This window comes from Neocloeon triangulifer, unplaced genomic scaffold (assembly GCF_031216515.1).
Source record: "Neocloeon triangulifer isolate White Clay Creek 2 clone unplaced genomic scaffold, ASM3121651v1 ptg000012l, whole genome shotgun sequence".
NCBI classification, from domain to species: Eukaryota; Metazoa; Arthropoda; class Insecta; order Ephemeroptera; family Baetidae; genus Neocloeon; species Neocloeon triangulifer.
Window position 1 is genome coordinate 9,455,735 of NW_026775554.1, and position 27,471 is coordinate 9,483,205.

Here is a 27,471-nt window from a genome sequence, read left to right on the forward strand (position 1 = left end):
TTGTTCGTGATTTTCATTCAGCGATGCTTTGTTCGTTAGCCTCATGAATCTCTCACACTCTTTCCTCGGCCGCGTCTCGAATCTCCTCCTCGGGCAACGGGAGCTCCGATGGAATGACACTCGATGCTCACCACAGTCCCTTCTCGTCGCCTAGACTGTCCACTCCAGCAGCTCCATCTCAAATTATCCATTGGTCCCAATTGATTCGACAAAAGCAGCCGCTGGGTCAATTAATCTGCAATAGTTTTCTGGTAAGCGCGAGCCCCTTTGGATCTGCATTTTAATTTTATCATATCAAGCTTGACCTCAAAAGGTCCCGCTGTTTTTATATGCTTGGTATGCGTTTTGAAGACCTTCGAACTTTCAATTTGGAGATAAAGTTATTTTATCATTGGCAAGATGTCGACTTGGATTTCATAAGGTTATTTGCATAAAAATATTTATGATTTATTATGTAGAAATAAAAGGTTAATGACTTTTTCACAACAGGTGATAAATGGAAATCATGTGATTGTAACCTAAGCAGTGGAAAATTTGTCTCTATAATATGAGAAAACATAAATTACTCCTTAAGAGCTTGTGGTTGTTTTTCCCGCAGAAAGAAGAAGGAACGGGTTTTATGCGATTCACTGATATGATCATAAATAAAGGCTTGCGCGGCCTTCGAATATTTTAAATGCATTTTGAAATAAATTTTCACACTCCTTCGTTTCTGTCATTTATTTATAATTATTCACATTTACTTAAATATACACAAAATCAAAGAATTAACAAGTATGTAAGTAATCTGAAAATTTTAATTTAATTAAATAATTTAATTCTTGGTATGAAAATTTATTTTAAATTTTTAATCACAGCATATATTTTTAGCATTAATAGCATTCAAAGCGAAATCCGTGTTCACGGCCAAGGTTCCCTCCCAAAATAAATGACTTTTAATGCCAATGCTATAACTTTTCCTTTTCTCTCCAAATTGAATCCCTTCCACTCTCGCGGCCGTCCCGCCTTGTGCGCGGCACTTTTTTCACTCTCTCGCGCGGTCGCGAATGGGAAAAAGTGCACAAAGATACCAGTCAAGTGCCCTAAACACATCTCGAATTTCCGATGCGTGAACAGTGAGCATTAAAAGAAGTCCGGCGCGTCGGCCAGGGCAGTTTGCTCGCAGACCAATTTGCGAGAGCGTCGATCGCGCCATGACTTCATTGTGAATTCCTTTGTCTCTCGCTCTAGACACACCTGATTAATATTCAGCGCGGACTGTCGCAAAATTTAAGTTTCGATCTCTCCCCCTGTTTTTTTTACGCAAACGATCCATCATGCCAAAGACCAATGTGTTTGCAGGTGTCAATCTGCAGGAGTTTTCCGCCGGCTGCACCAACAGAATGAAAAGTCAGTAACAATATTTTATACATTATAATCTTTGAATTAATACTTGAAAAAAGACAAAAAAATACCACATGCACTCTAATTATATGAACCATGAAAACTTATCATTTGATTAGATTTATAATTCTGAAATTCCATAAATATTTTGCATTCCTAAATTTTATTCAAATTTTAGATTTAATTTCAACTCTATTTTTCCGAGGCTCAACCTAGGAACTTGCTTCACCCGGATTTTTTTTACAATATTGTTAAGAAATCCATAAACCCCAATATTTTATTCAGATTTTATTCTGCTGAAAAAGAGGCGGAATTTTTTTAAATTTTCAGACAATTTCGTGAATATTGATCACTTTATAAAAGTGCTCTCTTTTTATTTAAAATATAATCAAAGTAAACTAAACAATATGAATCAGTGGGTAGTTAAATAATAATTATAGACGTCAATAAATCAATTTACGATTGTACTCATTGTCAGTATATTCACACTACATTATCAAATTATAAGCAATGACTAGTCCAATTTTACTAGAAGAACTAGAAAATTAACGAAATTTAATTTTGAGTTTAAGATTTTATTCTTTGATATAATACAATTATTATTATTTATTCTTCTCTCTACAAAAATAATTTTTTAATTTTTATCTCAGATGTTCAAGCGCGCCATGTATTGTGTCTGCTGCTCTTCTTCGGCTACTTCATGGCTTTCATGCTACGAATTAACCTTAACGTGGCCATCGTCGTAATGGTGAAGCCTTCGAACGCGACCTCCGGGGACCAAAGCCACTCTTCCTCGTCTGTTTGCGGGCCTCCGCCTCTTCCACAGACGCCGGCACCGCCAACAACTTTAGCACCCTTTATCACTGAAACTACTTCTCCAGCGCCTACAATTGAATCTGCCACAAATGAAACGGATGAAGGGAATGTGAGTTCTTAATTTTGGTACTACTCCATTCATTTTTTTTTTTTTTTATAAAAGTTCATATTCCATTGATTTAAATATATTTTTATTTTAAAATATTCAAGAAGGGCAATAAACCCCCACTATTTTTTTTTAGCTGATAACTCTTGGATCAAACAGACCTCCTAAACTTCAAATTGAACCAGAAAATTAAAATAAAATTTTTCTGAGGGTCAAGAGGGTCATGTTTCTTGTGTTCAGAATCTTGGATAGCTTCTTTTATTTTTTTTTTCAGAGATTTCTTTTATAAAAAACTGTGATGTTATTGAAAGCAGGTTGAAATTAATGCGTGCTTACATTGTTTGACTTTTGAGCACCTTTTTTGAGGTCGATATCGCCTTTCAATCGGAATTACTTCATTACTTGTGACAGGTATCGTCTCCTGGCGCGCTCACCGCAGAGGAGGAGATGGGCGAGTTCGAATGGGACGAGTTGACTCAGGGCCTCATCCTGGGCGCCTTTTTCTGGGGCTACCTGATCTCGCAAGTGCCCGGCGGTCGCATCGCGGAGGTCTACGGACCGAAAATCGTGTTTGGCGTTTCCATGATCACCAACGTTGTGCTCTGCATCGTTTTGCCGCTGGCGACCAGGCTGCACTGGAGCTGCTTGCTTGTCATCCGAGCGCTGCAGGGACTCGCCCAGGTAACCTAATTCCTAATTCATTGACAAGATCATAGGCTAGATTTTTGTCTGGAGATAAATTATTTAGCGTGAAATTAGTCTTATCTATTATTTTGTCCTGAAAAGCTGATTAAATTTTGAGATCAATAATTATATGTTTTTTAATATGTTTAATTTAATTTTTAGCATTTATTTAACAAAATTAAAATTAATTAATAAATAAAAATTTATTTTACAAAATTTAAATAGTGGATTACAGAAATTTTCTACTTGCTTTTGCTTGCAAAGTGTAATTAAATTTTTTTGATTAATACTGTAAAATTCTATTTGCTCCATTAATTATGAAACGTGAATGTTCATTAATTATAATTTTTTGTGTAAAAAAGTATATATCATTAAAACAATTTCTTCTTAAAAACCAAAATGATTGAGCATCATGAAAATCTTAATTTCTAAAAATATGATAACACATAATTAATAATTATGATGAAAAATATAGTTAAGTTTGAAGAGAGAGGCTAATTTATGTTTTTTTTTTTTATCTGATCTTTTGCAAAACTTGTTTGAATTCAGTGTCTATGCATGCTTTGATAATTAATTTTTAAAATAAAAAAATCAAAAAAAATTCAACATGGACTGTTATTTTACATGCAGGGCGCTTTGATCCCCTGTCTGAACGCCGCGGCCGCAACTTGGTGTCCTTTGGATGAGAGGGACCGCTTCATTTCGTTTGCAATCCAAGGTGAGACGCAGTAATTTATTCCTCTCTCTCTCTCTCTCTCTCTCTCTCTCTCTCTCTCTCTCTCTCTCTCTCTCTCTCTCTCTCTCTCTCTCTCTCTCTCTCTCTCTCTCTCTCTCTCTCTCTCTCTCTCTCTCTCTCTCTCTCTCTCTCTCTCTCTCTCTCTCTCTCTCTCTCTCTCTCTCTCTCTCTCTCTCTCTCTCTCTCTCTCTCTCTGACCTTTTTTTATCTAAAATCTCCACTAAACAAAAATTTTATTCACGCAATTTTACTTCGCGCTCGGTACTCTTATCTCAACTCATTTTGTTTGCCCAACCGTTTGACAGGGGAGGATATTATAGAGTGTTTTGACGAGAAACGAAACGCTAAAAAAATGTGTGGTTTTTTGCTCGCAGGCGCCGTAATCGGCTCTGTCGTGAGTCTGCCGCTGTGCGGCTTCATCGGCGCCTACCTGGGGTGGGACGCGATTTTCTACATCTCCAGCCTGATCGCTGCGTGTTGGTGTGTCGCTTGGTGGATGTACGCCGCAGACACCCCTGCGTCGCACCCCACTATTACCCAGGAGGAGCTTGAGTTCCTCAGGCAAAATATTCCACAAAAGCCAAAAGAGGTGCGTATTTTTTTTCTAACAATTCCTATTGTGCGTTTACATCATACGTATATATCATGGAGATTAAATAAATTGTGGATTTTAATCGAGTGAAGTTAAGTATTTCAATTCAGATTTCATAATGTTTTATTTCCACATTGTCACTCTTGATTCAAATTGTTGTAATTGAGTGTGGATGTGTTCTTGTATGTCCTTCACTATTGGGCGAATTTTCGCAAATAAAATCTTATTCTAAATAATTATTTATTACATAAATTACACAACATAAAAATTTATAAAAATTAGAATAAATAAATAGACTTAGCTCTCCCGGGATAAAAGATATCCCGGGATAAATCTAAAGGGATAAAATTTAAACCACTGTCCCGGGTTAATTATTTTTTATCCAGCCTTCAATTTTTTGTCCCCAAGTCAATGGGGATAACTTTTCTTAACCCCCTCAAGGGGACAACCATTTGACCCGCTCTAAAATCAGCTGGTTATTAAAAGGTTTAAAAGATCCTCAACATGCTCGCGAACTTTTTAAATTTTGGCCAATTGCAACGAACAAAAAACCTTTTTCAAATCAGAATTTTGTGAGGATCATGGAATTGAGGGCAAAATTGAAATCCAAAGCTAACACGAAAATCTGTATCCAACATAATTTGAAAGGTGTGTTTTTTTTTTTTTTTGCTCAGAAACATTTAAAGATCTCTTCATCAAAGCGAAAATATGCAAGAAATTTTTTCTTTTGAAATTTTATGAATGTAAAATTACATTTCGCAACTCCAAAAAATTAAAATTCTTAAATTTATTTTCTCATTTGTAGAGAAATTATATTCGTTATATCTTTTAATTACACTTTACAAATCAAAATGGAAAAAAATAGTGAACATGAAAAAGTTAAAAAAATTTTTTTTTTTTCTTTCATCTGAACTATCTGAAGTATTACCCAAATATTTAAAGACCTTTTCATTAAAGCAAATTGGTCAAAGAAACCTCTTTCTTATGGCTATCAAATCAATTATTGAACCAGTGCCTGGCTACCAGCTGCCGGCTATCAAAAATGCAATGACACTCAGCCTATGTTGAGAATTTTTTTTTTGTGCTACCGGCTGACCTTTTTGTATAAAATTGGCAGTCAAAATAGTTGATGGCTGGTTGACGGAATGCAACTCTTCAATGCAACTGTTGATCCAACTCTTTTGTCGGCGCAAAACTGTTGGATCCAATTGGATCCAACTCTTTCGTCGGTGCAAAACTGTTGGATCCAATTGGATCCAACTCATCGTCGGTGCAAAACTGTTGGATCTGTTGAATTCTTGATTTGATAGCCATAAGAAAAAGATTTATATGACCAATTTACTTAAATGACGAGCTGCTCATATGAGCACCTCAAATGAGCACCTCAAATGAGCACCTCAAATGAGCACCTCAAATGAGCACCCCATATGAGCTGCTCATAACCTTGTCAAAAACGAGACCGTTGGAGGTCGTACTCGGGCGACCTCGAACGGTCTCGTGTGACCTTTCGTGTTAATAAATTGAAAACCATTAAGGGCAACTGCCCCTCTGGGTCAAACGGTCTCGAGACCGCCCGAGGTCGATCGCGGCCGCCCGAGGTCGATCGCGGCCGCCCGAGGTCGATCGCGGCCGCCCGAGGTCGATCGCGGCCGCCCGAGGTCGATCGCGGCCGCCCGAGGTCGATCGCGGCCGCCCGAGGTCGATCGCGGCCGCCCGAGGTCGATCGCGGCCGCCCGTGGTCGATCGCGGCCGCCCGTGGTCGATCGCGGCCGCCCGTGGTCGATCGCGGCCGCCCGTGGTCGATCGCGGCCGCCCGTGGTCGATCGCGGCCGCCCGAGGTCGATCGCGGCCGCCCGAGGTCGATCGCGGCCGCCCGAGGTCGATCGCGGCCGCCCGTGGTCGATCGCGGCCGCCCGAGGTCGATCGCGGCCGCCCGTGGTCGATCGCGGCCGCCCGTGGTCGATCGCGGCCGCCCGAGGTCGATCGCGGCCGCCCGTGGTCGATCGCGGCCGCCCGAGGTCGATCGCGGCCGCCCGAGGTCGATCGCGGCCGCCCGCGGTCGATCGCGGCCGCCCGAGGTCGATCGCGGCCGCCCGAGGTCGATTTTAATTTTTTGGAGTTGCGAAATGTAATTTTACATGCATAAAATTACAAAAAATGAGCTGCTCATATGAGCACCTCAAATGAGCACCCCATATGAGCTGCTCATATGAGCACCTCATATGCGCACCTCATATGAGCTGCTCATACCCTTGTCAAAAACGAGACCGTTGGAGGTCGTACTCGAGGTCACTCGAGACCATGGTCTCGAATGACCTCGAGTACGACCCCCGACGGTCTCGAACGACCTCATATTTTTACATGGTTAATGTTTAGGGGCAACGGTTGCCCCTCGGTCTCGAACGACCTCAAACGGTCTCGGGCGACCTCGAACGGTCTCGGGTGACCTTTCGTGTTAATAAATTGAAAACCATTAAGGGCAACTGCCCCTCTGGGTCAAACGGTCTCGAGACCGCCCGAGGTCGATCGCGGCCGCCCGAGGTCGATCGCGGCCGCCCGAGGTCGATCGTGGCCGCCCGAGGTCGTTCGCGGCCGCCCGAGGTCGATCGCGGCCGCCCGAGGTCGATCGCGGCCGCCCGAGGTCGTTCGCGGCCGCCCGAGGTCGATCGCGGCCGCCCGAGGTCGATCGCGGCCGCCCGAGGTCGATCGCGGCCGCCCGAGGTCGATCGCGGCCGCCCGAGGTCGATCGCGGCCGCCCGAGGTCGATATTATTATGTTATTATTAGATTACTATAGTGGATATTAAGTACTTCTCATTCTCATTGAACATCTTTTATCTTAAAATAATTCTTTTTTTCAAAAGTTTCTAGCTAAAAAGAGCTGAAAATTATATAAGTTTTATTTTCAATTTCACAGTCATTACAAGTGCCCTGGCTGAAAGCTTTGACTTCCGTGCAGTTCTTGGTTGGGTGCATCGCCAATATAGGAAATGACTACGGTTTCCACACTCTACTCACTTACGCGCCCAAGTACATGAAAAGCGCCCTGGGATTTGACCTCCAGAGGGTAGGTTCATCCCCAAAAGTTTCATTTTTTATATGAAAAAAAAAAAATTTAATAAATTTCAATAAAATAAATTATCTATTTGCATGATGCAGAACACGTTGCTGGCGAGCGTGCCCTTTTTGTCCCAGTACATTTTTGCCATGATCTATGGTACCATCATGGACAAACTGCTGAAGCGGGGCTATCAACTGATGGTCGTCCGAAAACTGTCCGTTGGCGTCTGTAAGAAAATGCACTTCTTAAAGCGGACACAAATAACTTGGTGACTTTCAGCACATCTGCTACCGGCCATTGGTCTGCTTTGTCTTGCCTTTTCGGGCTGCTACGTCCCACTGTCGGTCGGCATCTTATCCTTCTCCGTCGCCATGGTCGGCGCTTTTTCTTGCGGATTCTTCCAAAATCCCCTTGACATTGCTCCAAACTTTGCAGGTGTGTATTTAACTGGACTTTTATTAAGGGAATTACTTAATATTGAAAATTCAGGAAGTCTCACTGGAGTGATGAACATGCTCGGCTCAATGACAGGAGTGATCGCCTCCCCGGTAGCAGGACTTGCGCTTCAAAATTATGTGAGTATCTCCAAAATTTGTTTTACATTGCTTATTTTTTTCAAAATTAAATTTTACAGGGTCCACTGGGAGGTTGGCAAGCGATTTTCCTGATTTCGGCCGCGATTTACGCGCTCAGTGCATTGCCCTATCTGCTCGTGGCGACGGGACAGGTGCAGCCGTGGAACGACGAGACCAAAAAAGACGACACATCCACCAATGGCGAAATTGTGCCCATGAATGACGTCAGCCACATCGCCTGATAAACTGAATTATTATACCTCTGCTCTCATACTGCACTCAATATATACATGTAATGTTACGCAGGATAAATGTTTAGATTTATATTTATGCGAGTGGTATTGCCGAGTAAAAACTAATTTCGCTTCTATTTATCGTGAGCAAGTTTGACACCCACACTTTAGCTTTTGTAATAGATTTTTGAATTTATGTGTTCATTAAATTTTGAAATTTTTTTTAAAACAAATTTTTATTTACTCTTTTAATCCAATTATTTTTTGCAGGGTAAATCTGGAGTAAAATTTTCTAATTCAGCTTTAACTATATTTCATTTATTTGCAGTTTACTATATAGGATTTTATTTTTTCATAGAGAGTGATTTTTTTTATCTTCCGGAGCGCGAACTAGACGAGAATGGGTTAGCAGGGTCCATTGGTGCTTCTTCCTGAGCAGCCTGCCCATTCAAAACCAGGTGATTCCGCATTTCACATGAAGCTAATTGCCGCAACTCGCTCTGCAAACAAAATAAGAGGGTGGAATACAATTTAAATAAAAATCTTTATTTAAAAAAAAAAAAAGTAAAAAAAATGGGCTACTTACAATAAGTATCTGGCACAGTGCAATAGTTGATTTCAAATTTGGAGAACATTCGGTGCCCATTCCAGGGCTCAAAGACCTTTTACCGGCAGTCCAATCTCGAGAGAAGGTAACCTGAATGCAGAAGAGGCCAAAATTTAATTCAGGCCACTGTAAGTTGGCACCGTGCAACACTTGGCTGTTTCGCAGGTTGCCTATTTTTTAAAACATTTATAGCTTGCCTGAGCGATTGCAGAGTGCCGGATGACAAGGGCGGCAGCCAGGAGCATCAGCAACGGCAACTTGTACCTAAAGAGACAAATTATGCTTTAAAATAAGTGCCATGACAAGGTACAATTAGTTAGAAAGTGAGCATAAGTTTCAGGGTTTTAATATTTATAAATAAATTATTTTAATTAAAGAACCAAGTTGAAAAAACAATTTCAGCATTTATTATTTTAACTTAAAAATACCTAATTGATGCTGATGTTTTCGAAGCTCAATTAATTGATGAAGCCTCGGAAGGGCAACAGAACTAAATTGCAAAATAAGCCTATCCGTTCCTACAACTCCAAATAAATAACAAGATCACAACAAAACTCACAAAAAATGAAACTAAATAAACAAATTAAATTTAATTTCAAAATATATTTAAATATTTGAAACAAAATATTTCGCGCAAATTACTAAATTAAATATAAACCATACCTGTAAGCCATCGTCATTTCGCTTGTGTTAGAGCTGCAAAAATGTCTTCAGCAGCACAGAGAGACTAAATCAGGATCCAAATCAGATTCGCGAGTGGATCGGCTGTCGATCGGGGCCCGTCTTAAATACAAATCGGGCCGATTTGGGGATGATGTGTGCGGGATAAATCGCGGGGGCGCGTGCTCCACGATTGGATCGCGCGACGGCCAATCCAGAAATGTGCCCTGCGATAGCTTACGGGGATTATGAATTTTACGAGGGTTGGTGGCGCGCGGAGGTGCGATTTTTTTACTGCAATTCTCGCGCATCAAAAAGTTTCCTCCGCTTCAATTACACACACGTCGCGTGTGTTTCCAGCCTATCTTTTTCCGACGTTCTGCTAATGTCATGAGATATAAATGCCCCGGCACTTTATGGCGGCAGCAATTTGTTTCGCTCGCGAAAAGCCCCAAACAACTTTTAGCACCCCCGCATTTATCCGATAAAAAATATTTTTGACGACTGCACGTCTTTTTTACTTTATTTTCTGAATCGATATTTTATTAGAAAAATTAGAATGTAACTTTAAACTACAAAGACTTTCCAATTTTTAATATTATTTCATTTTAAGTTAACAGAAAATTATAATTTTAATAGTATCAAAATTTTGAATCTACTTTTACTTTCAAACTACACTTATGATTTTCATTTCTTGACCCAATAAATTTTTGGAATGTTTATTCAAAAATAAGGACCAAGCTTCAGAGTGGAGCTCTCGGGTCAGATTTATTTTCGTCGTCAAAGAAAATCCATTGGGAATTACGATCTATGAGTTTTCTTGCTTATTTCAGCGTGAAATTTCTCTCTGGCTTCGCATTTATTCGACTGAAAGTAGAAAAATACAAACATGTTTTTGCTCAACAGTCTTGATATAGCTGATTTTTTTTTTAAATAAAAATTAAATTCACAGGTTCTTGTACATTATAACAGAGCGTGGGATGCGATTGAAAAGCAGTTTGCAGATTTCCCGGAAATTTTGATTTTTACCTCCGTGCACTTGACAAGACGCATGGCCTGGAGCAGAGTCGCGGTTCGCTTCATATTGGGAACAAATTAACCAGAAATTATGCGCTCCCCATCATGCTGTCAGCCAAAAGATTGCCTGTGGCGTTAGTTTATATATCAAGAGCATTTCATTGAAGGTCTCGTTCGTTTTATAATGCTAAAAATAGGTGTTTGCTTAAATTTTAGGCTGCTCTTTCAAAAGAATCAACAGCAATATTTTTTTCCTGGCTTCACTTAAAATCCAAAATAATTTAAATTAATGTTAATTATATTTCTCTTATGCTTTTGCATATAATCATACCAATTAAATCGGTCAATTATATTATTCTTCAATGAATCAAAAGAATTATAAAATTTGTTCAGTATAAAATATTATAATAATTTATTTATTTATTTTCTTTATAAGGTGTTGCTAAATTTAAAAAAAAAATTAAACAAAAAATTTTAAATTTTATAAAAACATTATTTAATTACAATTTTACAAATTGAAAATTTATTGGGATCAAAATTATCAATTAGAACGAATTCGGCAGATTTCCATCGCAAGCCATTTCTTTGTAGTTTGAATTACTGTCCAGTTTTGGCCCACTGCTGGAATTTGCTTCTGGCACCCTCGATGCTGGCGGGCTGTTGTCGAGCAGCGACTTCAGCGAAAGGTAGTCCATGTGGCTTTTGTCCGCCGCCGGAGCGGGCATCAATGCGCCGAGGACCATCTGTGACGGACTTGGTGCCTTCTGGATCACACCTGGCCTCGGAGGAGAGTTGATGACCTGGCCACTCAGAAGGTTAATCTTGATGGGAGGCACCCTGGGAGGACTGGTGGTACTCGGAGGCGAGGCAGGGTGACCGTGAAGAATTTCCATCTGGTGAAGCAGGTCCGACGTTTTGGCCACTTTCGGGAACTGCTGAAGTGGCGCAGGTGAGGGCGAAGAAATCACCCTGGCGTTGTTGAAAATGGTTTCGAAGGAGGGCAAAGGAGCCACTGGTTGGTTCGAAGGAGGCGAAGCAACTTTAGAAACTGGAGGGCTGCTGATCTGCAAGGGTGGAGGAACGGGGCTGATGACCTTTGAAGGTGGAGGAACAGGGCTGGAGACATTTGAAGGTGGAGGAACAAGACCGTTGACTTGCAAAAGTGTGCCAGGAGGGCTGCTCACCTTCAAAGGTGGAGGAACAGGGCTGATGACCTTCGAAGGTGGAGGAACAAGGCTGCTGACCTGCAGGGATGGAGCAACAGGACTGCTGCGTTGGTGACCTTTGAACTGCAACTTGTCCAGAGTGGCCTCCTGAGGTGGAGATGAAACGACCTGAGGGACTGTTTGTGGTGAAATTGATGGGCTTGAGTTGGCCCGGTCAATTTGAGAACAGATATTCGGAACCCATGTGTTTGAACTGGCCATCGTAGTTGCAGGTGTCGTTTTTCTGTAGTCTGGGTCGGCATTAGGCGCTTCTTCGATGACAGCCGACCTTGGAATGTACGTTGGTGCAACGTTGGACTTTCTTCCTCGGCGCCTCCTCTTCTTCTCCAGCGGCTCCTCTGGGTTCGCGACCTCTTCGCGCATCCTCTTGACGTACAAATTTGACATGTCAGAGGCACCGAGCGGGGCCAAGTAGTTTGGAGGGTACATGGGAGGCAGCATGTTGAAGGGCAGGGCGTACGGCCGGTAGAGCATGGGGCTGCTCTGGGCCATGGCCATGTGGACGGCGAGGGGGCTGACCATGGGAGGCGGCGCCACCCCCAGGTGGGTCAGGGTGTTGCGAGCAGCGTTCAGGTACTGGTTGACCTTGATCTGGTCGATCTGGCGCTGCATGTCATTGAGGAAGGGGTTCGGCGGTAGAGGGTGGTGGACTGTGGTGGTTGGCGTTGGCTCGGTCATTTGTGTAAAGTGTTGTTGGGCGAACCTGGGCTCAGGACGAACGACCTGAAGGGGTTTCTGTGGCTCGTTGGAGGTCAGACTGGCTGCTTGAGCTTGGCTGTTGTCGGAGGGGCGCAGGTTGTCCGAGTTGACGTAGTCAACGAAGTCCTTCACCGTGATGTGGCTGAAGAGGATTTCCACAATTGAAGTGCACGGGTTGCGGATGTCGGGCAAGTTCGGATGAGATGTGAATCCCTCTAAAATTTACAATTGAATAAATCAAACTCTGGTCATTGAATTGTTATAAACGAATGGGAGCATTCAAATTTTTTACAAAATTTAATTATTATGAAATTGCTTTTAGACATTTCAATAAATAAATAAATAAAAATGACATTTATCATCACCTGTTTAGAAAAAAGGGAAATAAAACAAATAAAAATTTGGTTTAGACACAAAACTAAAATTCTTCCTGGCTTTTAAGTTTTACTTGCATACTTACAATAAATTTATTTAAGAAAATTTTTTATTCACAAGTAAAAGTATTAAAAAATAAATATTAATTTTGAATTTAGCAAATCCTCTAATGTGAAATTCTACTACCAAAAAAAAAGCATTAATAGTACTATATTTATATTTACCCAATTTTGGAACTGGCAAACGCTGCAAGCTCTGGTAGAAATTCTCCAAGCGGGGTGTGAGCTTCTCCTTATTTTGCAGGAACTGATTGAAGAACTTGTGGATGCTGGAAACGCACAGGAAGCACAGGTACTCAGGGTGGTCAGCTGAGAATGTGACCTAAAACACAAAAATGTAGTTGAAAACATTAGTCAGCTTATACATAAATTGTTACTATTTTGTGAAACAATTAATTAATATAAAATAGTGAATCAATATTTTCAAATAAAATTATAATTAAAAGAAATCTGAATAAAATAAAGTAATTAACAATTTCGTTTTCCATGAACAGTTAATTTTTTCATTTATTGATAGTAAAAACCCTAATCAACTTCTCTTATTACCAATATTTCTCTCAATATATAATTAAATCAATACATTTTTATTGCTTCTCTCTCCACAAAATAAATTTGACAAATAGGAAAAAAATCAATTCTTTTCTTACCTTAATACCGACGAGCTTGAGCATGGCGTTGATGTCTTCAATGCCGTAAGTTTTGATGGTGAGGCAGGCCTCTGGATTCTTGATGGCGCCGAGGCAGACCCTGCAGAAGGACCAGCCATAGGTGCCGTTGTCCGGACACGTCTTGCGGGCGAGTTTAGCAGAGCTGCTGTTCGCGACTTTCTCGTTCTTCCAGACAGTCCGCAGGAACATGTCCAACTTGTAAAGACAGAAGTGGCAAAACTCGTTCGAAAACCCAGGCAAAAACTCGATCTAAAAACGAACATACATTATTTTTTAGGTTAGATCTTAATAAAAAATTTGAGCTTTTTTGTTCTTCCACAACAAGTCAACAAAAACATGGAAGTTCATTTTAAAACTTATTCAATTGCTTCAAAATTATGCATAACATCATATTTTTTTTTAAATGAAGTATATTTATTTGAAGAAGTTACAAGTCCAGCCAACTTGAAGCGGAGTTATCAGCCGTGCTTATGTGACTGGAAAGCAAGACTTAAAGCCGGGCAATCCAGTTCTATACACATTGTTTTACACGCGAATTTTTACAAAGTTTAAAAAGTCAGCTAAACATTAGAAAAGTGACAAATTAAACCATTTTTTAATATGAAATTTAACAGAATTTATTTATTATATTAGTTATTTTATATTAATAAAAGAGGCAAAATTTTAAATAGGCACTTACGTAAATATTGTTGTACCAGCGGAACCAGGCTTGGATTTTTAACGTGTCCGGCAGAGTCATGGATTCGCCAGTGTACATTTTACTGCAGCAAAGTCGGCAGAGCGAAATATTCTTCATACTGTCGGTTGCCATCTAGAACATAAGCAACAAATTTAAACAGAAATTTAAACAGAAAAATTATTCTAAACACACTAAGATTTAAACAATTATAAAAAATGGTGCCAATACAAAATCTTGTAAAATTATGAGGATTATAATTCAAAAAGGTAGAAGGCAGGTGAAAATAAATTTAAACGGACGTACTTAATAAAATTTATGAAATGTTGAGAAAAAGACAGATCCGAGAATTAAAAAGATTCAACTTACTTTGATTCGCATGTGTGTAAACGCGGATGCGTCAAGCGCCTCAAACTACAATTATTATTCAGTATTTGCTGCCGTGGATGGACCAGATGGAGCCGAAAACTGAAGAAACAATCACAGATAATCAATCTTATAGAGCGACAATCGTGGCGCCGTCGAACGTCCTGACTGAATGAAATGAAAGCAAGTAAGCAGCAGCACGCATCAGGTATGATTCATTTGCCTGCAGCACACCCTTCTGCCGCTCTCTCCACCAACCCTGAGCTTCGTTCCTCCCTCCCTCCCTGGCTTTACCTGTGATTATTTCTTTACATGCCCCTTCGCTCCTCCCCACACTATCAGACTGCACGACCACGACTCGCGCGTGTTGATGAAAAATATTTTCCTCATTTTTAACTTGTTAGGAAAATTTTAATCAAATTCATTGATAAAGACCGCTCTTCTTCTAATTAACTAGTTAAATTGATATGCGCCCTTAAGTTTTAGACGCTTCGAAGAATAATGTAACATATTTCAATAGATTCTATTTCAATTAATTTAATTTTTTTCCAAAAAAAAAAGACAAAGCAGATTCATGCAATTTTCATTTTTAACTTTATAAACCAAACACGCGTACTCTCAAAAAATCAAAATAAAGTGAAGAAAAAAGGGATCCAAACGATTCTTGACTCAATGTTTCCTGGAAAAAAACATCCTGTTCATTTGATTTTTAATTATCTAACTGTTTTTGCCACATTCTTACAATTATATAAACTCAATATATATGCAGTATTTTGGGAAAAATTTAATTTTTTTCTTTCAATTATTGAGGCATCAGAAAAAGCTTGTCCATCTTAATTTTATAATCGCTTATTCGTTCCCAATGCACTGTCAGTTAATTTTTTTTGGTCACTTCGTTTACGTCAGGTTTACGTTTTGGCAAAGAATGGCTAGAGAAAAATCTTTGAAAACTCAAACAGATGCAATTTGAGAAAAAAAAATGTAAAAAAAAAATGTGATTCCAATGTGAACAAAATTAAAATCAGCGATTATATTCAAAAAATAAAAACGTTACAGAGGGACCCAAATATTTTATAATATTTTTAGGCCTGAAAAATTTTAAAGAGAATATTCCACTGATTTGCAGCATGTGAAATTTGTGTTGCTTGTCGCTTTTCCCTGGACGAAGATGGGTTGAGAGATGTCTCAGCGTCAGGGGCTTATTTTTTTTTTGGGAAAATAGTGTGTTTTGAGAGGAAAGGGCCAATGCACTCAAATTCTTTCTTTCGCTTGACTTGGCCCATTCTGTCGTCCATCACACTCGCGCCTAAGCGCACATTTCCACATTTGAGCAGGATGAGAAGCAGACAAAAGCAAAGGGGGCTATTTGTGCAGCTCGCGGCCAAACCTGCGCTCGCCGCGTGAGGCTGATTACGCTTGGCATGGACGATTGAGCTGCTGCGCGGCCAGCAGGAAATGACATTTTTCTCTTCATTCTTAATTGCACAGCTAATGGACTTAATACTAGAGCGAGAGTCAATTTTTCAAGAACATTCCGCTTCTTAACAAATAAGAGGAACCAATTGATTTTTTGTCAATAAAATTTAAATATCGGCTTTCAAAAGTTAAAAATAGTTTGTTTAACAGACACGGCTACTTTTAGTGGGAAATTCCATCTGTGGGAGGCTTTGTGAAAGAGGAGGTAACGATCTTGTGGTCACCACGGCAACGGAGTCTGCGAGAGCACCAAATTTGAATACAGATGGCAGCTTCAGTGTGCTTTCTGGAAATAAGGCAAACTCTGCCCTCAATACAAGAGTGAAATTTTTTATTTTCGCTTCTCATGTAATAAGATGATTTATTTTGACAAAAACACGTATTTATAAAATTTATTTATTTTTAGCTTTTTCCAGGTTTAATGAAACAAGTTTTTTAAACCACAAATTACATAGGATTAATTAATTTATTTCCTTCAGTGATATACATTTGTTCGAACTGTTTTTCGAAATGCATTTTTTTTTACAACTTCAATCATTTTTGACATTGATAATGATGTACAATTATATTATACAATAAACGCATAAGTTAATGGTCACATGAACGGTGTTGTTTTATTCTTTTATTTTCTAAAGACTGCGAAATCAAGTATCACAAAAGGTATCATTGATATCTTATCCATCCGTAATTATATCCTCCCTCTTTCAAATCAACATCACCCGCGAAAACAAAGGTATCATCCTCCTGATTGATTCTTTCCAAAAAATGACTTCTACGTGCAGACTTTGTTTCAACGCACAAAACACATTTTCCTTTCTCATCAAATTAACGACAAATTTCACTATATATATTATTTATCTCTGCAGGTGATAATTGTTCACATAAATCTTGCGGTGATGACATTTTTTTCACAAAGTGGACAACATTTGTTGTACGTATTATTTTTGAATACAGCGTATTTTCTTTAAGTTATATTAAGTAATCGAGCGTGTTGGTAAGGAACAGCGAGAAATGACTGCAATTATACAATGATACTCCCTATACCTCAAAAGATGCCGTTTTTTTATTTTATAATTTATATTTAATTATTTACCACAACTCATCCAAACTGCCTTCTAAAAGGGACCTGTTTTTAATTGCATAATAAGTCAAATCACGCACTCTCTTGGTTTTTGCTTTTTCATCACTTCATTCCAACAATATATTTAAATTTTTTTCCCTTCTGAGCGAATATCTCGGTTCAAACGGTTTATCTTACTTAATAATTAATAAATCCTCTCGCAATCACTCCTGAATCATCGTATTTTATGATATACAAAAGAGATATTAAAACCTTCAACTCACTGCACTGATTGTTTTATTTTATATCCACTGCTTCTCTCTAAACCATTATAGCAATTATTTTCATAATCGTCCCGTAATTGCATTTATCAAGCACATTATTTTTTGCATCAGTCGTATGTCTTCAATTAAAATGTCTCTTGGACCATGGTTCATCTCTGTTCGGAAATTCCTTTTCTACTTCCGGTCGGGGGAACGTCGATTTTTATATAAATTATTAATTCTTATAAATTGGCCAGCCACGTGTTAAACAGTCACATTTTATTTCCTCTTCCATTCCTGGAGCAGCTCGGCGTCGGCCGCTCGCTTTCAACTCGCCGTCTGGTAGCGCGCGGCGCGGCCGTTTTTCTTATTGTGGTTGGCCACCCTGACCCTTTCGTACCCTCCAGAGGTCAGGTCGGACTCGGACAGGTCGCTGCTGCTGCCGCCGCCTGAGTACGAGCTGAGGTTCGACGGCGAATCGGGCGGCTCCAGAAGACTCTTTTGTTGCTGGTAGCAGTGCCTGGTCTGGTGGTGGTGGTGGTGTCCGCGCCGGTGGTGCCGCACCTGTTTTTCGCGTACGTCGCCCAGACTGTCCGAACGTCGGTTGTTAACCTGCTGGTAGCAGTCGTCGGACAGGTTGAAGGCCGTCAGGGCCTCGTGTCGTGCCTGATCAGTTGTTGGCCGGAAGTGCAGCGCCTCCTCAGGGTACAGTTCAGCGGATTTGCCGGAGAGTCGGTGCTGTTGGTGCCGCTGACTGGGCATGGTGCCGCTTTTTGGTGGCCGCTTCAGACTTGTGGTGGCCGCCGGCCGCGGGTAAATGGGCTTCAACGTATTGGCGTGCTCGTAGACGGCCTTGCCGGTGTGCAGACTGTAGTTGTGGATGGCGTTGTTCTTGCTGCAGATGGCCGGGAACAGGTCGTCAACCGATTTGCTCTCCTGAGATCGGAAACAGCAACAACAGGCGCCGTGGCCGCGGTTGTTGGGCACCTCGGAGCGACGCAGCCAGGCCACGGTGGCCAGCAAACAGGCCACGGTGAGCTCGAGGACTCTGGCGGCCAACTGGCATGACCAGAAAACCAGGTCTTGCTGCCCCCGCTGGCCGGTGAAGAGGACGAAGACGTGCACCGGACAGAGGACGAGGATCAGCACGGCGGCGGCCAGGATCAGTCGGGCGGCCAGTTTGAGCTGCGGCCGCCGGGGCAAGGCGCCCATCTTGGCAAAGTTGGCCCTGAGAACATCGCCCTGCAGACGGCGGGCGGCGCGGTAGACGCAGCGGAAGGCGATGACGAAGCTCAGGGCGGCCACCAGCAGGCCCAGCAGGGGCAGGGCGCGCAGGGCGCTGACCAGGAAATCAATCAGGTCCAGCACCTGGGCCACCCACTCGAGCAGGCCGAAGAGGAGAACGTCAAGGGCGACCAGGAGGGAGAGAAAGGCGGGTGTCTGGAAGGCCGAGTGGCACAACTGGACCTTGGTCATGCGGGCCAGGCTGAAGAAGAGGATGGTGAAGGCGGCGAACAGACACGGGAACGCCATGTCCAGGGCGATTGACTCAAGGATGGGGATGAACGTCCCCCGCAGGTTGTACGCGTCATAGAAGAGGAAGGCGCTGCGGGACACTCCCAGGACAAAGAGGAAAAGGTGCAGGAAGCAATAGGAGCCGTGGCTGACCAAACTGTCCGCGGCCCTGAACGGACTGACCGCGAAGGCGTACACGGCCAGCAGGGCGAACAGGCTGGCCAAAGTGTACACCATGATGTCCCAGGCCAGCAGACCAATCTCTTTCGGCCAGTGCTCGGTGGCCTCGGGCTTTTCAGTGGCCACGGCAGGCGACTCGGACGGTTCCGAGGTCGGCGGCGGCGCTTGGATGTCAATCATCGAGTCCTTATTGACCAGGTCAAGCAACACCCTGGACGAACTGGAGTTGGTCTGCGGCTTCTTTTCGGCCGGACGGTCTGTGTCATGGTGCTCGGACATGATCCGCGTGATAACAGGGACATGGAGGGCCGGGAGGGATGGTGACTCGGAAGGGTCTGTGTCATTACTGTGCACCTCATTGGCCGTCGGTTCAGGGTTGGAGGGGGTGTTGAGGGGCTTCTTGCGGTCGACCTGGGCTGGCAGGTCAGGCGGACGGTAGGGGATGCGCTGCTGGATGTCCGGCAGCGGCCTGATGGGTGGTTTAGGGGGTGGATTTTGGCGCCGGCCGGTGCCGGTGGCCGGCCCTTCGGACTGGCTGCCCCTCAGGATGCCTTTGTCCGCGAAGGGGTTGTTGTACTCGGGGGGCAGAGGGGGTTTGAACCGGGGTCTATTGTTGAGGAAGTCGGGCGGGTCGGGCACCAATAGGGATGGAGGGGTGATGGTGCTGGCGGCCGCCGCCGCGGCGTCCGCACTAGCTGCGGCCGCCGGCGGGGCCAGCGTGGTGGTTGCGGGGGCGGCTGTTGAGTTTGCGGGGGCGGTCGTGCTGCCGTGGGCCACGCGGTTGAACACGGCGGCCAGGTCTGCCTCGAAAGAGTTGCCGCGGCCAAAAGCTCCGCCTGGACGCGATCCGCTGCTGGGGTTGATCAGGCTGCCTTCCGAGGAGGCCAACAGGAGCAGCCAAACCCACCACATCATCGCTGCAGCAGCTCACTCTTCACATTTCTGAAAATCAAAACTTTCATTAATATTTCAATCAGAAATAAACAGAGTCATATGAAATTTTTAAAATCTGAATTTCATTTGATAGTTGTTAAAAATGTTCATTTCATGTTATTTCATGGGGGTAGCACCATTTCATGGTTTATATTATGGAATTTTTTATGGTAGGAATTGAACAGCGGAAAAAAATAATTAAAAAGTATTGAAACACAAACCTAACAGAAATATAAGATTTCCCCCCAAAATGTATTTTAAATTTCATGTTATTTCCTTAAAATTTCTTAATATTTAATTTTACTTCTTTTAAGTCTAAAAAGTTTTAATTAGGGATGACGCAGAAGCGACTCGTTGTAAAATTCTGCGTGTTGATGAAAGCATAGAACGCTAGTTCATTTCAAAATCCTCTCACGCTTTTATACGAGCACATTTTCGTATAATGTGTCGCTCAAAAAGTGTAATGGGGCAAAAAGAGTCGCTTTTTTCTGTTTTTCATTGTGTACCAGTAGCAGCGGCGGCGGCGTGCGCGGCTGGCCAGGATCAAGCAAAGAAACTTATTGGCCATGGCACGCAGTCATGATGCAGCGAGCGCGGCTTGAATAATGTTTCGGCACACTTTTTCAGCACTTAGGCGAAAGTTTGCGTCAATACACAGGGGCGGCGAGTGCGAGAGGCAATAATTCAGCCGCGCCGCCCCAAGATATGATAGCGACAAAAAGTTTTGGCCCCGGGCTAAATTCTCATCTCAACTTTGGCGTTCGACGACCAACACAAAACTACACTGCGCTCTCTCTTAACTTTAAATCGATGCTCTGTTGGCCAATACACAATATCGGAAAAGCCATGGGAAATTTCGTTCGCGCGCTATCTCGTGTAATTTGATCTAAATCTATCCCGGCCGCCCGCAGGCGAGCTGTTGATGAAAACGGATGCAGTCGGATCGAATATGGTTTTGCTGATCTCATTTATTTGGTCTTGGGGAAAAGTTGATTGTTGGAGAGAGCGAGCGCGGAAGGCGCGTAAAACGAAACGACCGCGCATTGAAAATCTGCAATATAAAACGATTATGGCCGTTGGGCCTGCGAGCATTCCCAATTCGATCGGACTGAACGCAACAATGCAGCAGGGGAGAAAGCTAATTTTCTGCATCCGAGCACTTTTTCCACTTGTGTGCCACTTTTATTATCATCCGACGTGAAAAGCAGCGGAAAATACTTCCGGGCCACCAAAATATAACCCTCTTTTGGCATATCCATTTTCTTAGCAAGGGAACGCTGTTTTTTGAAATGTAACCAAAAAACCAATTTTGATCAAATTTGCACAATATGCTCTAACGGCTAGAAATTGACCTATTTTACAACGGAAAGGATCACTAACTATTTTTACTCTCTTACTTGAAACAAAAAAATGCGAAAAGATAAATTTCTCAAATCATTTAATTTTAAATTTATAGGTGAGCATCTCACAATCGTAGTCTTTCAGCTCTTGCATATTTACCAAATTAACATGTTTATTTTTCAAAATGTATTAAATATAAATTTATAAGAATAGTTTTGGTGCATTGGTAATTTTAAAATATTAAATAATTGAAAATATGTGATGAAACAATTGGAAAACAATGAAACATAATTCATTTAATTGATAAATAATATTCCAAAATCCTCACAATATTGATTATTTTTCAAAATATTTGTCAGAATATTGGAAAAAAATCAATTAGTAGAAATATTTAAAAAAGCTATTTAATTTTATAAAATCTGAATTGCTTCCAAAAAATAATATTATAAAATTATTTTAGTATGCACTTTTTTATTTCTTTAATAAATGAAAAGCATGAAAACGTTAAAAAAATTACTTTCAGCGCTACAATTGCAAATTTAAAAACACGATAATAAGTTAGGAGATCAAAATATCAAATTGGAGTTTGCTATTTTAATTTACAACACTTTCTTTTTTCTTATATTTCTTTCCTCGTTTTGATGCTTTAACTTGCGCAGTAATCGAACAAACGAATAATAATTATTATTGCTTAATCTTTGAACTTTCAAAACAAAAACGTATCGATCCTGGCAGGATTCGAACCTGCAATCTTCTGATCCGTAGTCAGACGCGTTATCCGTTGCGCCACAGGACCTTGTCTTAGCACAGAAAATACATTAGTATTTACAACTCAAGATTGCCGGCCGTGGCAGCTGCTCGAAAAAACTCGCCTCCCCCCCCAAGCGACGCTCGAAATAACGAGAGCCCTCTCACCTGGTCCGCGTTGGCCTCATTCAAGAGAAACAAGCAAGACCCCTCTGCCTTTTTTTCGATATAATGTCAAACTCGGTGCTCTGCAAAGTAATGTACTCTTTTTGCTGGCGCAGCGTTTTCGCATCTTCCATCGCGTTTTATCAAGTTGAAAGGTCACATCTCTCTCCACTCGGGCGGCGGCGAGATTTAACGCGGGATCGTGTACATAATTCGGCTTGATTAAAATGCAGCCAGCGTCGCTCTGATGATAAGAATATGATGATACATGCCGGCGTGTCGCGCACGCAAATCTGCTGCCTACACTCGAAAATGAAATCCGCATACACTCAAAACGCATCGGCTCAGAAAAAAATTGAGATAAAATATAAATCGCGCGCAGTGAATGAGAAACGGCGCCGGGAATAGGGGGACGAGCAGAGATTTCGAAAAGGGGGTCAATGGTCTGAAAGCTAATGCGACCAGGAAATATTTAACTTTTGCCGTAATAAAAAAAAGCAAGACGAAAAAAGTATGAATTTAACATAAATTGAAAAAAATAGTTTATAATTCATAAAAAATAATCTGATGATAAGTAATTGTGAAAATATAAATAATTTCTAAGTAAAAAAAATTAGCATGCTTTTCTTGAAAATTGTTATTACTAATATTTTTAGTAAAAATATTTTTATGTTGACTCTTTTGTTTTCTTTTGTTATCATAATTCCGGTTTCAGATTTACTACATAATTTAAATATTGCAAATGCTAAAGAAGTAGGTTAAGAAAAATCTACTAACAATAATACAAAATGGAAATAACAGAAAAACTTCAATTAAAAAAAAAATGAAAAAATTTATAACATTTTAATATAATATCTATTAAAATATCAGTAAAACATTAAATTTGAATAAAAAATTACAAGATACAAAAAATCAAATAAATCTGTTCCTAGCACATTTTTCAGAGTAAGTTCCATTTCTATATCAACGTGATTTGTTTTTACTTTCTCTTTCTGAAGAGGAATTTGAATATACAAAGTGAGTGTATTTTTCTGTCTTTGAGAATTTCTCGTTGTGTGAGCATTGTGGATGAGCATCGCAGCAGGGAGTGGCGAGGGAAAATTTAATAAGGCGTGTAAATCAGCGAGAAACGTCTTTGTTAATAAAAAGAGCGATCGGCAAATGAGGCGGGATGGCAATTTTGAGCGCAGCGTGTCGAACGCGGGGGGCGCCTTTGTTGGCAGCGCAGGAAGTGCCAGCGGGCCTCTTTTTCTCTGCGAATAAATAAATTCCGATCGGTTTATTAGAGCGGCAAGGGGTGTGATTTCGTATGCGGCGGCCTGACGGAAAGCGACATTTAATACTGGAACTGCCGCTCTTTTATTACCTCTCGCCACATTTCTTTTCTCGCGCTGCACAAGAGAAAGCGAGAGAGAGGGGTGCGGATATAAATTTGTATATTGCGACTAACGTGCGCGCCCAGGCCCAATAACACTGAGACAACATGACACATTATTAAAGAAGCCGCGTGCGAATCTAGCTGCTCGTCCCGCAGGACGACAAGTCAGTTTTATTTCGCCCGAATTTATGTGCCAGCCACGCGCATTAACGCCAGCAGCGACTTTCAACCCTCCTCACGAGGATTCGCAAAAGTTTAACGCCGCCGGCTTGTGAATTTTGAGCAACAGTAACTTTTTACTGGAATGACGATGAACGTCAGATTATGAAACGCAGTTGAAGAAATGAAGATTTTTAATTAAAATCCGACGAAAAGGTGGAAATATAAAAATAGTTTACAATCATTGCACAAATTTGGTCAAAACTTGTAATACAAATTTCATTGAACAACAATTTGTGAAAATTTTGCCCTTAATAAAATAATTATTCAATTTATTTTCCCGGGCCTAATTTTGTGGATTATTTCTTCAGTTTTATTATTGGAAAATTTCAATGGGAGTTTAAAATAACGAAAATAACCAATAAAATAATTTTGTTTTTGAACTACTCAAAAATTCACTTAATTCTCTCAATGTACACAAATTAAATTTTGGGAGAGAAATAAATTAAAAAAAAAATATATTATGCAGTAACTTTATCAGAAAATGACAAAAAAATTTTTTTTTGTCAATCTTAATTTGAATATAAAACTTTGTGATATTTGCTCATTTATTTCCCTTTTAATTATTAATTTCATATGACGATTCAACAATTTTTTAGAGAGAAGGAATGGGACGAAGAGCTTTTTGCGCACAGCCCTTCCTTTCATAACAAATTCCATGTTTTTCGTTCGCATACTTTCGGAAAGACGTCAGTTGACAAAAACAACCCCACACACAGAAATTTCCGAGAAAATGCAACCACAGGAACAAATTCTGCGGCGACAGGCGCGTCCCTCTTATTTTTTCTTTCTAAATTTTAATCCCCTTGAAAAGCATTACATTGAACAGACAATGCACCTCCACAGGTCGTTTTGGCAAGACGCTTGCTCGTGTACCTGCTTGGTCTGCACTCGAACATGGAAAAGGGGGGAGAAAGGTCGAAAATAATGTCGTTTCCCACAAACAGATTCCTGGAAAAGGCCAACGACCTTCTTTCTTGAGACGTTGAGACGCAAATCTCTGCTGTCGCCAGAGACATTATTCCACTTGGCCACCTCAGGTACAAAATAGATGCAGCGCCCCAGGAGGCGAATTCTCCCCCGTCCAATAAGGCGCAGCAAATGCTCTTATGCATTTCTCCCCTTGGGGTTTCGGGGATCAGCACCCACCCATCACGCGTTGGGTTTGCCTACCTGTCTCTCTCTCTCTTTCTTTATTTTCTCTCTGAATGCACTCCTTACCCTTCAGCACGCACACTGGCCAAATCAAGACAACAAGCGCAGCAGAGCAGCTTGGATTTATGACGAAGGGCAAAACAGGAGAGACGCCAGCGTGGCCTTTCAAATCGACGCGTCTTTTTCCTTCCCACACCTCAATCACTTTATTGCACATTGTAAATTATTTGACCCACTTCTTGGGCGAGTTCCAAGAAGACCCTTATTTGCATCTTAAAGCGACAGGGGGAGCACTGAAGGGTAATTCTAAAACTTTGTCCAATTGCATTTTATTATATTTGATAGAAGCGTGAGAACTTTGGTGTTCTAAATAGAAAACGCAAACATAATGTTTCTTTTTAAAAGAAACTTCAGTTGAACTTTAATTGAAAATTTTTTAATTTAAAAGATAAATTTAATTTAATTTTTTATTTTTGGTTGTCTTTTTTATCAATAGCGCTTTGCAAATAAAAATATAATTTGATTGAACAATTAAATTTCCAGCAGACTAATTCAATCACAAGCTCAAAAGCTTTGCGCGGTTTATAGAAGCTGCCCCGAACCTCGACACAAAAAATATTTTGGGTTTTCATAAACGCACCGATCGCGTTTGGAGAGTCATCAATTTTTTGTTGATGGCGTATCGGGGCCCAAAGTAAATTTGTCGGTCTGCAGGCAGCAATTAAATTGATTGATCACTTTTTTCGGGACGTCACTAATAAAATGGATTGATGACAAATTGGCCTCGTCGAGGGTGCCCTTCTCCCTTGTTTGTGCATTGTCAGTTTGCAAGAGTGGGCCGCTGCTGCCGCGAACACATTACATACATGTATGTACCTTTTGTTTGTTTTTCCGCGCGGGCCAACTTTTCCACTGTCAAATGCGCCGCGCGTACGCTGCAATTAATCGCGCGTGCCCTGCCCCCGGAGAGCCTGAAGCGCGCACTAATTTATCGCTGCCGCGTGGTTTTTCACGAAAATGGTCGGGTGATGCGGCACGGAATTTGAAATTCAGTTGAATTTAATTGCGCGGGAAACAACTGCATGCTTGTGACGAACCCACCTATATCATCATAGTTTTCACATTTTCAAGCGATTAATTAATCAGATTGCTCGATTTTCACTTTCTTTAAAAAATACAAATTAATATTAGTAAAATTGATCAATATTGTATTGAGAAATCATTTGTAGGGAAGTCGTAAAATTTGCAACTAAAAATTATTATTTAAATGGAGTAAATAAATAAAGAAAACTGCATAAATAAATTTCAAATAATAATTTTTTTATCTAATTTAATTTATTTATTACTAATTTTTAATTTTGAATAAGTGAAAATTTTCCCGCAAAGATTCATGCTAAGAATTACAATTTCCTCAAATAATACCCTTTTCATAGAGGAAATATAAAAATGATAATTACATAACTTGAATCAGGCAGATTTAAGGAGTGTTTTCTATTTTCTATACAATGCAATAAAATACATAATTAATTAAACAATTCGGAATTATGAATAAGAAAATTAAATTTTAAAGCCCAAGCTTTTGAATCTTAAATAATTTAATTTGATTATTTATTGGAAATAAAGTGATAAATACTCAAATTAAACTTTCCATTCAAAGGGGTTGGTGTGCGCCTGTCTTGATTTATATCTCTCGAGTAGGGAGCAGATTGCAAGTTTCATAGAGAGGGAATATCACACTGTCGGACATCAATGCAGTTGCCATAATATGTGCGGCTCGGCCGTTTTCTACACACACTAGTTAAGTTTTCAGAAGCATCCACCTGCTTGCGGCGAGTTCTCTGCTTTTCCGCCACTGCATGCACGGTATGCTCCTTTTCTCTCTCTTTTTTATTTTATTTTTCATCCGGCGCGGCTGGAAATTGGCAATCTCTGTTTTCGTTCTGCGCGCGTCGAGATGAAATGTGATTGCTCCCTCTGACAAAATCAATTTAAAAAAGTTTTTCGGAAGATTGCTCTTCTCTCGTCGGTCGGTCGGCAGCACAAACACTCGCCAGAGGTGCTCTGCTGAGAAATAAAACTCGTCGAATACATATCGTCTTGGACAAACATAATTTTGTTCCGATGCACGGACGTCATGTTTGTCTGCTGGTGCTGCAAACGTCCGGCTGCTCCTCTACTTTCTCAAATCAAATCACTATCAACAGGAGAAGATTGTTTTTCCCTATCAAAAGGAAATAGATTGATTTATAACAGAGGTCTAGTCCCAATAAATTGAAATAAATGTTTGTGATTTAAAATTTGTGGCATTTCGACACCAATTTTAATTTTCAATTCAATGTCGCTAATTTTTTTTATCCAAGTAAGATAATCGTTGCTGCCATTATTTGTAAATTTTTTGAAATTGAAAGTTAAACTGAAGAGAAAAATTGTTGGTTAAATTATAAATTACTGAGAAAGTAAATGGGACTAGTTAAACTTCAATCTTGTTCCTTATGTTCTCC

General features: G+C 40.8%; 3 protein-coding genes and 1 non-coding gene across 8 annotated transcripts in view; 1 reads left to right on the forward strand and 3 right to left on the reverse strand.

Annotated features, from left to right (window-relative positions):
- Window positions 1-66: 66 nt before the first annotated feature.
- On the forward strand, window positions 67-8,418 carry LOC132197402 (sialin-like). Of its 3 annotated transcripts, none has more exons than XM_059620679.1 (11): window positions 67-251; window positions 1,342-1,389; window positions 2,034-2,308; window positions 2,717-2,986; window positions 3,620-3,707; window positions 4,100-4,314; window positions 7,234-7,383; window positions 7,476-7,605; window positions 7,657-7,812; window positions 7,867-7,952; window positions 8,012-8,418. In XM_059620679.1, the coding sequence occupies exons 2-11, from the start codon at window positions 1,383-1,385 to the stop codon at window positions 8,192-8,194; spliced, it is 1,560 nt and encodes a 519-aa protein (XP_059476662.1). In that variant the 5' UTR covers window positions 67-251; window positions 1,342-1,382; the 3' UTR covers window positions 8,195-8,418. The 3 variants fall into 3 exon arrangements, with proteins under 3 accessions (XP_059476662.1, XP_059476660.1, XP_059476661.1); XM_059620677.1 differs by lacking the exon at window positions 67-251 and adding an exon at window positions 1,030-1,115; XM_059620678.1 differs by lacking the exon at window positions 67-251 and having other exon boundaries at window positions 1,122-1,389.
- A 71-nt stretch (window positions 8,419-8,489) lies between these two features.
- Window positions 8,490-9,549, reverse strand: LOC132197410 (adipokinetic hormone/corazonin-related peptide-like). The gene is made up of 4 exons (XM_059620689.1): window positions 9,456-9,549; window positions 8,990-9,056; window positions 8,772-8,882; window positions 8,490-8,685 (listed from the first exon to the last, which is right to left on the reverse strand). The coding sequence occupies exons 1-4, from the start codon at window positions 9,470-9,472 to the stop codon at window positions 8,557-8,559; spliced, it is 324 nt and encodes a 107-aa protein (XP_059476672.1). The 5' UTR covers window positions 9,473-9,549; the 3' UTR covers window positions 8,490-8,556.
- A 6,882-nt stretch (window positions 9,550-16,431) lies between these two features.
- Window positions 16,432-27,471, reverse strand: part of LOC132197435 (uncharacterized) — a 149,127-nt gene continuing 138,087 nt past the window's right edge. For all 3 annotated transcript variants that reach the window (XM_059620728.1, XM_059620726.1, XM_059620727.1), the window contains one exon: window positions 16,432-19,974. In XM_059620728.1, coding sequence (XP_059476711.1) covers window positions 17,665-19,947 — 2,283 coding nt within the window. In that variant the 5' untranslated portion in view covers window positions 19,948-19,974 and the 3' untranslated portion in view covers window positions 16,432-17,664. The remainder of the gene's footprint in view (window positions 19,975-27,471) is intronic.
- Window positions 22,030-22,102, reverse strand: Trnar-acg (transfer RNA arginine (anticodon ACG)). Its single transcript has one exon. It is a non-coding gene; the product is annotated as a tRNA-Arg (tRNA).